The sequence below is a fragment of the Scyliorhinus canicula genome, chromosome 9 (assembly GCF_902713615.1).
Source record: "Scyliorhinus canicula chromosome 9, sScyCan1.1, whole genome shotgun sequence".
In the NCBI taxonomy this organism is placed as follows: Eukaryota; Metazoa; Chordata; class Chondrichthyes; order Carcharhiniformes; family Scyliorhinidae; genus Scyliorhinus; species Scyliorhinus canicula.
In genome coordinates this window covers 69898203-69912120 of record NC_052154.1, presented here as the reverse complement: position 1 = coordinate 69912120, position 13918 = coordinate 69898203, and the positions used below count along the sequence as shown (strand labels likewise).

Here is a 13918-nt window from a genome sequence, read left to right as displayed (position 1 = left end):
ACAGTTAACCTATGTCTGTCAACTGGTGATGGAATGTATGTGGTATTGAATTGAGGTTACCAAGAAAACCTAAAGGAAGCTTACTCTGAAGCTCAAATATGTTTCTCCAGTGTCTTCTCGGTATGTCTAAATTAATTTTGGCATTGATGAGAGTGACACTGGCAGTTATTGAAAGCTCTCCTCTTCTTGTTCTCTTAGTTTGAGATGCAATTCCATTGGTTGCAAAGGGGCAACACATCTTGCAAACGGACTGAAATGCAGCACTGCGATTGTGGAAATAGAGTAAGTATGTTGTGTCTAATTCCACCTTGTGCTGGCGTGTTTAATTTTAAAAGGTTTGCATTTATGTAGCACCTCCAGAAACACTTTGCCTGCAGCTAATTACTTTGAACGAATCCTGCTCCAGCGACCTGGCCTCGGAATCTGGGCTGACGTTCCGCTTCAGTCTGAGGGAGAGTTGCACTGTTGAAGGCGCCCTCTTTTGGATGAGGCCTCATCTGCCGTCACACGGTGAATGTAAAAGATTTCACGGCAATATTCCATAGAAGAGCAGAGGAATTCTCCTCGGCATCCTGACTCAATATTTATCCCTCCCTCACCCGGCACCACAAAAACCTGACAATCTGGTTGTTATCAGATTGCTGTCTGTGGAATCCTGCTGTACGCAAATTAGTTGTCACATATTCTACATTAAAGCGGTGACTAAACTTCAAAGTACTTAACTGAGTGTTAAGCACTTTGGGGCATCTGTGAAAGGCGGTGCTACATTAATGTTTTATATAGTTTTTTTTACAAGCCAGGAATCGAACCTGGAACCCTGGAGCTGTGAAACAACACTGTACTACTGTGTGAAAGATGAAGTCAATTTAACAAAAAGAAATAAACCACCTGTCTATTCCCATAAAGTAAAAAATGTTCCACCCTATGTTAACTCCCTAGTTATGTTTTTAGTAAACAGTCCAACCATGTTAGATCATGCCTGCTCAGGTATGTGTGAGAGCGTGAATGTTTTTGGATTGAGGTTAAAGAACGATAAACACTGTTTCCACATTTTTTTCCAGTTAAGGCATAATTAATGAAGGAAGGCAGTGAGCCCCAGCAACTTTAAACTATTATTGTCTCAGACAGGGAGGTGGTGGCGTTGTGGTATTGTCACTGGACTAATCGAGGCACCCATGGTAATGCTCTGGAGTCCCGGGTTCAAATCCCACCAGGGCAGATGGTGAAATTTGAATTCAATTTAAAAAATCAGGAATTAAAAGTCTAATAATGACCATTGTTGTCAAGACCCATCCTTGTCTGGCTACATGTGACTGCCGATCCACAGCAATGTGGTTGACTCTTAAATGCCCTCTGGACTGGCCGAGAGAGCCACTCAGTTTAAGGGCAATAAATGCTGGCCTTCTCACCATGCATTAAGGAAAAAGCATCTCCTAATTGGAACTTAGTAAGTGATGAGCCTGGTCTTGTTTTTACAATGAAGCTATTTGAGAAATCATTCAGAACCTCGAACTGGAAAGAAGACACCAGGCAATCTTTACTTCTATGTGAGAAGTGAGCATTGTGTACCACTTATCAATCAGTGTACTGCTGTTGATTGAAAAGAATTAGATGTGGAGATGCCGGCGTTGGACTGGGGTGAGCACAGTAAGAAGTCTTACAACACCAGGTTAAAGTCCAACAGGTTTGTTTCAAACACGAGCTTTCGGAGTGCAGCTCCTTCCTCAGGTGAATGGAGAGGTATGTTCCAGAAACATTTATACAGTAGTCCCCCTTTATAACGCGGGTGTTGGGGTCCAAGACAGCCACCCGCGTTGCATCCGAGCCGCGGATATCCACGATGGGGGTTTTAAATAAATTTAAAACCCCATCGTGGATCTAATTAAAACAAGCACTGCTGCATTTTTAACAACTTAAAAGTTGGATTGGAGGGAGAGCAGCCGGCGGTGTCAATTTCAGCGGCCGGCTGATTGTTTCAGTGAGAGAGCAGCTTCCCTCTCCGGATCAAAGTGAGCCGGCTGCTGAAATTGACACTGCCGGCTGCTCTCTCCCTCCAATTAGAAACATTAAAACTTAAAAGTTGGATTGGAGGGAGAGAGCAGCGGGCAGTGTCAATTTCAGCGGCCGGCTGATTGTTTCAGTGAGAGAGCAGCTTCCCTCTCCGGATCAAAGTGAGCCGGCCACTGAAATTGACACTGCCGGCTGCTCTCTCCCTCCAATCAGAAACATTAAAACTTAAAAGTTGGATTGGAGGGAGAGAGCAGCCGGCAGTGTCAATTTCAGCGGCCGGCTCAATTTGATCCAGAGAGGGAAGCTGCTCTCTCAGTGAAACAATCAGCCGGCCGCTGAAATTGACACTGCCCGCTGCTCTCTCCCTCCAATCCAACTTTTAAGTTTTAATGTTTCTGATTGGAGGGAGAGAGCAGCCGGCAGTGTCAATTTCAGCGGCCGGCTCACTTTGATCCGGAGAGGGAAGCTGACAGTTGGGGTCCATAAGCCCCCCCGCCGTATATCGCAAACCGCGGTATTGCGGAGCGCGGTATAACGGGGGACTACTGTATAGACAAAGTCAGAGATGCCGGACAATGCTTGGAATGCGAGCATTTGCAGGTAATCAAATCATTACAGATCCAGAGAGAGGGATAATCGTAGGTTAAAGAGGTGTGAATTGTCTCAAGCCAGAACAGTTGGTGGAATTTTGCAAGTCCAGGCCAGATGGTGGGGGGGTGGATGTAATGCGACATGAATCCAAGATCCCGAATTAGCACCTCTGAATGTTGGAAGAGTGAATGGTTGTTAAAATATAAAGAAAAATAAATGAAAAGGGGTGCCAAATGGACATGGTCCAAAACAGCTTCTTGGAGATGGTCTAATTGATAAATTGAAGCACAACAGTCTCTTAACCGACTGCTTGGAACGCTCATTTCTTTCCGAGCATTAATAGCTTTAAGGTGAACTCACATCCATTTGGGTATAAATTGTGAAAAGGTTCATTTTCGATATCAGATTTGATTCTAGTCTCTGGCCTTTCACACAAACAGATTGAAATCGTGCAGCCTGATCTCAGCAATGGACCCATTCACACATTTGTATATAATTCAGATAGGTGCTCTCTGCAGAAGGTTGGTCATCCAGACTAATGCTTTCGATCAAAATCCAGGAAAACGAATTTCACATAACTCTATTGAGAGGTTTGATACTAATATCTCAAACTCACTATCACCCTGTAGCATGGAGTCAGTGAATTTTGCCTAGTGTGAATGGAACATTATTGGTGTCAAATATATAACCTAATCAAAATAGATCAAGTCATAATAGAAATGTGAGGCATATTATTTGATCATTTAGCTGTTCTGCTGTGACGAGACTTGTTGAATGAGAGCAACTAATTGCCCGTAAAGTCCTAATTAAATATACTATATGTTTCTGTTCAGCTTATATGGAAACTGTATCGAGGATGTGGGAGCATTGAAACTTGCAGATGTACTACCCAATATGAAAAGTTTGAAGATACTGAAGTAAGTGGTTGTATTTTGATTGGAAATGCACATTTCCCCATGGGCTTGTCCAGAAGGTCAGTTGGTACACGCTCCACAATGTGCGGTAACAGACCATTGAAACAAGCATGGCCCTGAGTTCATTCCTCAGTCTGTGCTGATTTCACTTAACAACAACAATTTATATTTACGTAACACCCTTAACATTATAGCATGTCCCAGGGTGCTTCACAGGAGCATTAGAAAGCAGAATGTGACACTGCAGAAGTGCTGGGTTCCCAAAGACTGGCGACCAAGGACTTATAACAAACAATAGTTTATAGCTTTTCTGAGCAGCTCTCACATGCTGTACTCTGCCCACGCTCCAGGAAGAATTCCCATGCTTCCGTCACGTGACCTCTTAAATAACCGCATCATCACGTGACCATCCGGTCTGCAGACATCGAGGCACATAGGAAGATATTAAGTCAGATGACTAAAAGCTCAGTCAGAGAGGTAGGTTTTCAGGAATGTCTTAGATGCAGTAGGTGAGGTAGGGGGCGGAGAGGTGCAGGGAAACAATCGCAGAGCTTGGGATTTAAGCAACTGATGGCATGGCCACCAGTGTTGGAGCAATTAAAAATGGGGTGCTCAAGAGGCTGGAATTAGACAGCGTTGATGTCTCAAAGTGTCATGGAGCTGGAAGGGTTGCAAAGATTGAGTTTTAAAACCAAATGTTGTTAGACTGGGAACCCAGTGTAAGTCAGCAAGCACATGGGTGATAGGTGAATGGGATTTGGTGCAAAGTAAAGCTCAGGCAGTCCAGTTTTGGATGACTTAGAACTGTATAATTATTCTCCACGCCCTTCCTCTTGGAGGGAAATATCAACCTGCATCCTTGTTTCCACAATCAGTTCCCTGTTCCCACAGGGAAATGTCTGGGTGTGACCACATGCACTGTCCTTGGCCCCAGATTTAAAATGTCCACTTCAATGAGATGCCTCTGACCTCTGTAACCTTTGGCCAACAACATAAGTCAACACTTTCAGAAGAAAAATACAGGGCAGTTTCCATTCATTTGGGCAAAGATGTTTAAGCTTTGTATTCATGGGTTGTATAGGAGTAAATGTAGGTATTGTAATCCCTCAATCCTGTACTGGTATTCATTGAGTAGTTGCTGATCCCGATCTAACTCCATATGTCCAGCTTTGCAAAGTAATCCCTTTGATTAACAAAAGTCTATCAATCTCAGATTTAACATTAAAATTGATCTAGCAACTGCTGCCTGCAGAGGCGAATTCCAAACTTTAACCACCCTTTGCATGTCAAAATTTTTCCTCATTTCACTTGTGAAAGGTTTGACTCGATTAGGCTATGTCCCATAGCCCTGGACTCCTAAACAAACTGAGAAAGTTACTCTCTTTTGACCCCATCAGTTTCCTTTCAACATCTCGAAAACATGGATCAAATCACACCACAACCTTGGTTTGTGTAATCTGACCTCATATATTAATCCTTGAAATCCCGATATTCGCTGTGGTAAATCTATGTTGCAAGCTCCCTGAGGCCGATATATTCTTTCCAAAGAGTGGTGTGAACCGAGAGCTGAACACAGTATTGCAGGCCTAAACAAGGTTTCTTAAAGCTGAAGCAGAACTTCTGTTCCCTTGTATTGTAGTGTTGAACCTACCAGTATTTCATTAGGCTGTTTAATTATTGTCTGTACCTGTTCCTGACATTTTAGTGATCTCTACACCTCAATCACTTTTTGAACTTCCACTATTTCTAACCTTTCCCCCATTTGGAAAGTACCTTGTTCGATCCTTTTTAAATCCAAATGGATGATTTCATGCTTGCCTATATTGAAACCCATTTGCCACAGTTTGACCCACTCACTTAATCTGTTAATATCTCTGCATAATTGTATGCTCCCGTTTCACATTGCATACAATGCCTTTGTATCATTGTATCAATCTTTGTATCATTAGTAGACTTTAATTTGTGGCCCTCCATCTCCACTATCTGCGTTGTTTATGAATATAGTAAATAGTTCAGGCGCCGACACAGATCCCCGTGGAATATTGTGGGTCATGTCTTGCCAATTACAGTACCGGCCCATTATCCCTACTCTTAGCCTCCTGTCGCTTGGCCAGTTTCCTAACCAGCTCAATCAATTCCCACGAGCATGAACTTTAGCTAGCAGTCACGTATGAGGGGTTTTATCAAACTGCATCTGCAAGTCCATATAAATATCAACGTACATATTGTCCTGTCTACCACTTCAGCCCCTCTTCATTAAATTCAATCAGTTGTGTCACGCATGACATACACTTTACAAATCCATGCTGGATCTCCCTGATTAGGTAAAAATATTCACGATGTTCAGTCACTCTCCTCGTAATTTGCTGACAGCAGACGTCAGGCTAAGTAGACTATAATTCCCTGCATTCTCTCTGTCACCTTTCTTAATTAGTACAGTGACATCTAAAATATCTGAAATAAGGTAACTAAAGACTCAAGTATTACACAACCCCATGGAGAGTGGGATTTGACAAAGTATCAATCAACAATGTATTTAATTTCTACTTTCACATGTGTCACAATGGGCAGTCACCCCTGAGCTTCTCATATAGGGGGCGGGTTTCTCCCAACAGGAGATAAGTGCCGACGCCGGAGTGAAAACCGGAGTGTTTCACTCCGGCGTGGGAGGCCGCTCCTCGCCCCCTATTCTCCCACCCCCGGGGGGCTAGGAGCGACGCCACGTCATTTACGCACGCCGGGCCTTGGCACCGCGTAAAAGCGACGCCGCATAAATTACATGGCCAGCGCCACGTAAATGACGTCACCTGCGCATGTGCAGGTTGGCAGGTGCCAACCCGAGCATGCGCGGTTGCCGTCCTCCCCGCGGGCACCCCGCAAGAAATGTTGGAGTCATCTTGCGGGACGGCGGAGGAAAGGGGTGCGTCCTTCAGAGAGGCCGGCCTGCCGATCGGTGGGTACCGATCGCGGGCCAGACCACTTTTGAGCGCCCCCCCTGGTGCTTGATCTCCCCCCCCCCCCCCCCCCTCACAGGCCACCCCCACAGCGTTCCTGCGCTGTTCATGCCGGCAGCAACCAGGTGTGGTCGGCGCCGGCGGGAACACGCCATGTTGGGCAGACCGCTCGGCCCATCCGGGCCGGAGAATCGCCGCTCGCCAGTTACAAATGGCAAGCGGCGATTCTCCGAGTGGTCAGCCGTAAATCTCGGCACGCTGGTTTGGGGGAGGTGGGAGAATCGCGTGTGGGTGCCAGGGCGGCGTGGCGGAACTCGCCCGGCGCCCCCGCGATTCTCCCACCCGGCGTGGGGGGGGGGAGAATTGCGCCCAGAGTTTCTGGTATTGCTAACTAATGTTGGGCAGTGCTATGTATATTAATCTGATGACAGACAGTTTTAAACAACCCTTTTGGAAAATACAGGTTATTGTGAGGTGATAAGTGAGATATTCAAACAAGAGCGACGTTTGGTACATTGTTAAACGTTTTGCCACCTTTTGTGTTTTTACCATTAGCTTGACACAGAACAACATCACAGCAGCTGGTGGAGAAGGCCTGGCACAAGCTCTCGCCCACTGCCCATCGGTGGAAGAGATTCAGTGAGTACAATGCATTGTCAGAAAAACTAAATACTGTGGAGGAGAAATCTGAAATAAGACAGAAAATGCTGGGAGTACTCAGTACGCCAGGCAGCATCTGCAAAGAGAGAAAAACAGAGTTAAGGCTTCAGTTCAATGACGTTTTGTCAAAACGCATCAGCCTAAAACATTATAGCTGTGTATTGTCAGATCAGATTACGGTTTGGAATAATACTGTTCACGTGAGTTAAGAGGGAACGCTGACACCAGCTCACTTTGTGGTGCATCGAAATGCTGCAAACTATTTGTGAATCCATAAAATCCCTACAGTGCAGAATAAGAGCATTCAGCCCATCGAGCCTGCACTGATTCCCTACAAGAGCATTGTACCTAGGCCCACTGCACCACCCTATCCTCGTAACCCCACACATTGATCATGGCCAATCCACCTAAGCTGTGCACCTTTGGACACTAAGGGGCAAAGTAGCATGACCAATCCTCCTAACCTGCACATCTTTGGACTGTGGAAGGAAAAGGAGCACCCAGAGGAAACCCACACAGACACTGGGAGAATATGCAAACACCACACAGTCACCCAAGTCTTCTGAGTTTTATCTTTGAAAAGAGGGTAGTTTTCCATCAACATCTAAATGGTCCAGAATTGTGATCAATTCCAGCTTAAGACAGTGTTCAATTCTCCTGTGTAGCCTCACTTACTCAAATCTTCACAGTACCTTGTGCCCAGGCTGAGTTAGATGTAGGAAGGATGTTAGTGATGAAACAGAGAAATTGTGTGCATGTGATATTTAAAGACATTTGAAGGAGGTATCTAAAAAAGGAATGGGGGGGAGGGGTGGGCAAGTTTCAAAAAGCCAATGAAACAGCCTTTACAAAATTTGAAGAGACAAGGGATTGAAGTGGTTGAAAAATGTTTTTCATGCAGAGGATACTGGAAGTCTGCAGAGGGATTTGGATAGGTTAAGTGAATGGGCTATGGTCTGGCAGATGGAATACAATGTTGACAAATGTGAGGTTATCCATTTTGGTAGGAATAACAGCAAACAGGATTATTATTTAAACGATAAAATATTAAAGCATGCCGCTGTTCAGAGAGACTTGGGTGTGCTAGTGCATGAGTCACAGAAGGTTGGTTTACAAGTGCAACAGGTGATTAAGAAGGCAAATGGAATTTTGTCCTTCATTGCTAGAGGGATGGAGTTTAAGACTAGGGAGGTTATGTTGCAATTGTATAAGGTGTTAGTGCGGCCACACCTGGAGTATTGTGTTCAGTTTTGGTTTCCTTACTTGAGAAAGGACGTACTGGCGCTGGAGGGTGTGCAGAGGAGATTCACTAGGTTAATCCCAGAGCTGAAGGGGTTGGATTATGAGGAGAGGTTGAGTAGACTGGGACTGTACTCGTTGGAATTTAGAAGGATGAGGGGGATCTTATACAAACATTTAAAATTATGAAGGGAATAGATAGGATAGATGCGGGCAGGTTGTTTCCACTGGCAGGTGACAGCAGAACTAGGGGACATAGCCTAAAAATAAGGGGAAGTAGATTTAGGACTGAGTTTAGGAGGAACTTCCTCACCCAAAGGGTTGTGAATCTATGGAATTCCTTGCCCAGTGAAGCAGTTGAGGCTCCTTCATTACATGTTTTTAAGGTAAAGATAGATAGTTTTTTGAAGAATAAAGGGATTAAGGGTTATGTTGCTCGGGCCGGAAAGTGGAGCTGAGTCCACAAAAGATCAGCCATGATCTCATTGAATGACGGAGCAGGCTCGAGGGGCCAGATGGCCTACTCCTGCTCCTAGTTCTTATGTTCTTATGTTTGTTCTTATGAAAGAACATTCTTGTGGAGGGATGGAGCAGCCTAGAACTGATCTCGTTGTGTGATAGAACATAGAACAGTACAGCACAGAACAGGCCCTTCGGCCCTCGATGTTGTGCCGAGCAATGATCACCCTACTTAAACCCACGTAACCCGTATACCCGTAACCAAACAATCCCCCCATTAACCTTACACTACGGGCAATTTAGCATGGCCAATCCACCTAACCCGCACATCTTTGGACTGTGGGAGGAAACCGGAGCACCCGGAGGAAACCCACGCACACACGGGGAGGACGTGCAGACTCCACACAGACAGTGACCCAGCCGGGAATCGAACCTGGGACCCTGGAGCTGTGAAGCATTGATGCTAACCACCATGCTACCGTGATGGTTGCTAACATTGAGGAGATGATACGTGATGCTTACACAAGAAGGATGTCCTCTGTACCACTCCATGCCCCATCCCATTGAACATGAGGATGCAGCTGAATTCCAGGTCCCAGCAGTCTCTGGGGGAGTGGCCCTAGGTGTATTATTCTTTCCGAGAGCTAGCCCAGACACGACTGGCCAAATGGCCTTCTTCTGTACTTAACCATTCTGTGGATGTGCCTCCCATTGTGCCCCAATGTTTGGAGGTATCAATGCAGTATCTGCATCTTTGCAAATCCTCAGAAGGCAGGTAGTTATGCCAGGGCCAGTAGGAATGAGTTGGTGCCAACTTAGTGGGTACCATCTGCCATGATAAAGTGGGCTCTCGGCCAGAATAGAGTGCTTTTGTTCACTGTAAACCCCACCTAAAGCATGGCACACTCTGTGGCTAGAGGGCTTCTGCAGACCTGTCCAGATGAATCAGACATTCACATCATCTCTGTTGTGGAGGGGCGAGGGGAGGGAATCAGTTGAAAGGGACGTCTTTCCCTTTGTGTGATGGGCGGCACAGTAGCATAGTGCTTAGCACAGTTGCTTCACAGCTCCAGGGTCCCAGATTTGATTCCCGGCTTGGGTCACTGCCTGTGCAGAGTCTGCACGTTCTCCCCGTGTCTGCGTGGGTTTCCTCCAGTTCCCTCCCACAGTCCAAAGATGTGCAGGTTCGGTGGATTGGCCATGCTAAACTGCCCTTAGTGTTCGAAAAGGTTGGGTGGGGTTCCGGGGAGGGTGTGGGCTTGGGTAGGGTGCTCTTTCCAAGGGTCGGTGCAGACTCGATGGGCCGAATGGCCTCCTTCTGCACTGTAAATTCAATGAAATCTATGAAATCCACCTCTGTCTGCAGACGTTACCGGTGCTGAATTGAGGTCACCTCTCTAACAGGCGGAGCTGCCTCCTCCAAACAAACTCCAAGGCTCCCAACTGGAACCAGTAAAGGGAACCAAGGCCAAAAGCAATAACTGATGATGGGTACGAAGGCTCAGGAAAGCCTAACACAGTACCAGTGAGAAAACTGAGAATGGCCTAATGCGTACATCATTAAAATCGTCCCACTTTGAACAGTGTTCAAAACACATGCCCTTTCAGTCAGCAGCAAAACCAATAGAAGCCAGAATTCCCAAACCATTTCTACACTCCCTATCAGGCACCTATTGTAGATTCTTAACCACTGCATGTACAAATGGGAAATGCAGCTGTGATTTTCTGGAAAGTCCACCCTCTAATTTCTGCTCACCAGCTTTGCTGGCGAAGTCATTTCTCAAAGTGAGCCCACAAACGCTGCCAGTTCCTACGTGCTATCACTTTCTGCTGATACATGATTGAAAAGAGCCCCAAAACATTGTTTCAGTTCTCTCTGCAAATCAACCTTTTCATAATTTCAGATTTATGATTTTTAAAAAAAAATTCTGTCCATTCCTCCTGTTAAAATCAAATCAGAAATGGAAGTTACTTTACCTACTGATGTATTGAATACTGATGTCAATTGTTTTCACCTGCCCAACCATTGTCAACATGTAGTTTGTCCACGAACAAGATCGGTGATCAAACTGTGAGGAAGTTGGCTGAAGCCCTGTCAAAACTGCCCTGCTTAAAGATTCTAAAGTAAGTGCTGTCTGCTTTTCATGTGTGTGTGTAGTGTGTCAGTGCAGTGCATGTACTGTCTCTGTGTGATCTGTGTTGTGTGCGTGTTTTATGTGTGCGTGTATTTGTAGTGTGTGCACTGTGTGTGTGTACTGTGTCTATGTGGTCTGTTGTGTGCGTATTTTATGTGTGTGTGTATTTGTAGTGTGCACTTTGTTTGTGTACTGTGTCTGTGTGGTCTGTGTTGTGTGTGTTTATACTGTGTCTGTGTTGTGTGTCCTGTGTGTGTGTATTTGTCGTTGTCATAATATCCACTCATGTATATAATGAGATGCAGACAGGCAGTGATTGACACACAGGATAATCAATGAACACACACGACACAGAACAACCAATCACCAGACAGGACACCACCACTATAAAGCCCACAGGGCATTAAGGCTCTCCCTCTCTCACAGAACACGGCTAGGGAGATAGTCACAGTGCACAGGCCAATGAACATCATCACCATATGATAGAGAGCTAGTCTGGTCAAGCCAGTAGGAGGTTATCAGTTAGGTTAATAGAGTGTCAACCCACAGCAGATTATGTACAGCAATCAACAGGTTCAATAAAACAGTGTTGGACCATCTCCTGTGTCAGAAGCCTGTTTCTCGTTTTACTGCATCCAGTTGCAGTCGATGTTAGACCAACACAGATAACACATCATGGTACCAGAGAGCTATTAACTCTAACAAACCTACCTCGAGTGAATCTGCAACGACCAGCACGCAGCCATCCAGCGGCATGGAAAAGATCCAACCTCCTCCGCAACTCCAGATCTCCGGCAACCTCGGCGCCAACTGGAAAGTCTTCAAACAGAAGTTCCTCCTGTATATCGAGGCCTCCGACCTCGAGGCAGCATCGGATGCCCGAACGATTGCTCTGTTTCTGTCGACTGCGGGGATCACGCCATCCACATCTATAACTCACTCATGTTTGCCGATGGCAAAGACGAGACGAAGTTCAAGACGGTTCTGCTGAAATTTGACAACCACTGTGACATTGAGGTGAATGAGAGCTTTGAACAGTCCATCTTCCAACAGAGGCTTCAGGGCAAGGATGAACCTTTTCAGTCCTTCTTGACCCATTTCCACATCCTAGCGCAGTCATGTAATTATGACTCGACGGCTGATTCCATGATCCGGGATCAGATCGTTTTCGGGGTCCAGTCCAATTCCCTGCGGGAGCTGCTCCTCAAAATCAAACAGTTGACCCTCTCCGTCGACATCGAAACGTGCATTGTCCATGAGCATGCCAGGAATCGTTGCTCCCGCATCAGGGCGGCAGAAAATGCAAAACTGGCCTCCCACAAGGCAGAAAGGGTGCAGGCCATCGCAAAAATGCAAGGCCTGAGCATCGAGGAGAGTGGCCATTTTGCGCGCATTTCCTGGGTCCCTTCGCATGCGCGCCACGACCGGGTGGACGACAAGGCCGAAGATGCGTATGTGCGAAAGTCGGCTGACTGCGCATGCGCGATGGCGCATGGAACACGTTGACGTCAGTGTCATGACGTGTCCAAATTGTGGCTCCGCCCATTTAAAGCGGCAATGTCCAGCCAAAGGAAGGCAATGTCTACAGTGTGGAAAGCCTGGGCATTACGTGGCCTTCTGCAGGTCCACTCCACCGACCAACAGCCAGTGATTCCAGCTGCAGGGCAGACGTGGCATGCAGGATTCGGATCCCGACAGCCCAATGGACCCCGATGCTGACTGCCTCGAGTCTCCATACCGGGTGGGCATAATCGCCACGCGCAAGCTGGCCTCCACCGTGCCTGCAAACCGCCTTTCAATCCTCACTATGGATCCTGACGATGAGTGGTGTGCTGTCGTCACGGTTAACCAGTCTCGCATCCGATTTAAATTGGACTGGCACATCTGCAAACCTCATATCACAGTCGGACCTCTACAGCACCCGAGATCAACCTAGAATTCTTCCACCAGCCTGCCAGCTCCTTGACTATAATGGCAATGCCATAGCTGCCAGTGGATCGTGTCAGCTAGGTGTATCTCACAAGGCAATCAAAGTGACGTTACGATTCGAGATCACCCGACCTGACAAGGCGTCCCTGCTCGGTGCTCGCGCATGCAAACTCCTAAATCTGGTCCAGCGCGTGAGTGCCATGTCCTCGACACCGGCGACTGCCTCGCCCAATGTAAATCTCCAGGCTGAGATAGACGACATTCTCACGCAATACCACAACGTGTTTGATGGAATGGGCACGCTCCTATATCGTTACAAGATATTGCTCAATCTGAATGCCATCCCAGTCATCCATGCACCGCGCCGGGTGTCAGCCCCTCTCAAGGATCGTCTGAAAAAGCAGCTACGAGAACTCTAAGACCAGGGTATCATCTCAAAGGTCACGGAACCAACAGACTGGGTCAGCTCCATGGTCTGCGTCAAGAAGCCCTCTGGTGAACTCTGCATTTGAATTGATCTCAAAGACCTGAATCGCAACATCATGCGCGAGCACTACTCGATCCCAAAGTGAGAAGAGTTAACCTGTGAGATGGCTCATGCCAAATTCTTTACCAAGCTGGACGCCTCAAACAAGTTTTCCAGAGGATACATGAGGTTGAAGCAACCTGCTGTCTTCCACGCTCTGTTGCCTGAGATGACCCTTACTTTTGAATTCTACAGGTGTTTCAATGCTTTTCTTCTCAGTGCGCAAGGCTAGGGGTGTAGAGGTGTGTTGATCACAGGGAGGGGAGGGGTGGGGGGGGGGGTGGGGGTTAGTCAGATGGGTTAGACCCCAAGGGTCTGCTGCGGGAAGGTCTCGGCCTGTGCTTCTGCCAATCCTCTTTCCTTCAGGTACCTGGGCCCCTGTGCTCCTCCATGGGATAGGGGGATAGCTGGAGAAAGCTCCAGCTATCACGCTGTCCTCTGGCGCTGACCAGGCAGTTGAAGCCCTGCAACATGGAGCTTATGCCCTTAGCCATGGATGTC

At 46.8% G+C, this 13918-nt stretch overlaps 1 protein-coding gene across 1 annotated transcript in view; it reads left to right on the top strand.

The window, feature by feature from the left end:
• The window catches only part of nlrc5 (NLR family, CARD domain containing 5), a 238677-nt gene that overhangs the window by 188460 nt on the left and 36299 nt on the right, over positions 1-13918 (top strand). Inside the window, exons 44-47 of the mRNA XM_038806870.1 lie at positions 199-282; positions 3435-3518; positions 7025-7108; positions 10868-10951. Of these exons, the coding sequence (XP_038662798.1) occupies positions 199-282; positions 3435-3518; positions 7025-7108; positions 10868-10951 (336 nt within the window). The remainder of the gene's footprint in view (positions 1-198; positions 283-3434; positions 3519-7024; positions 7109-10867; positions 10952-13918) is intronic.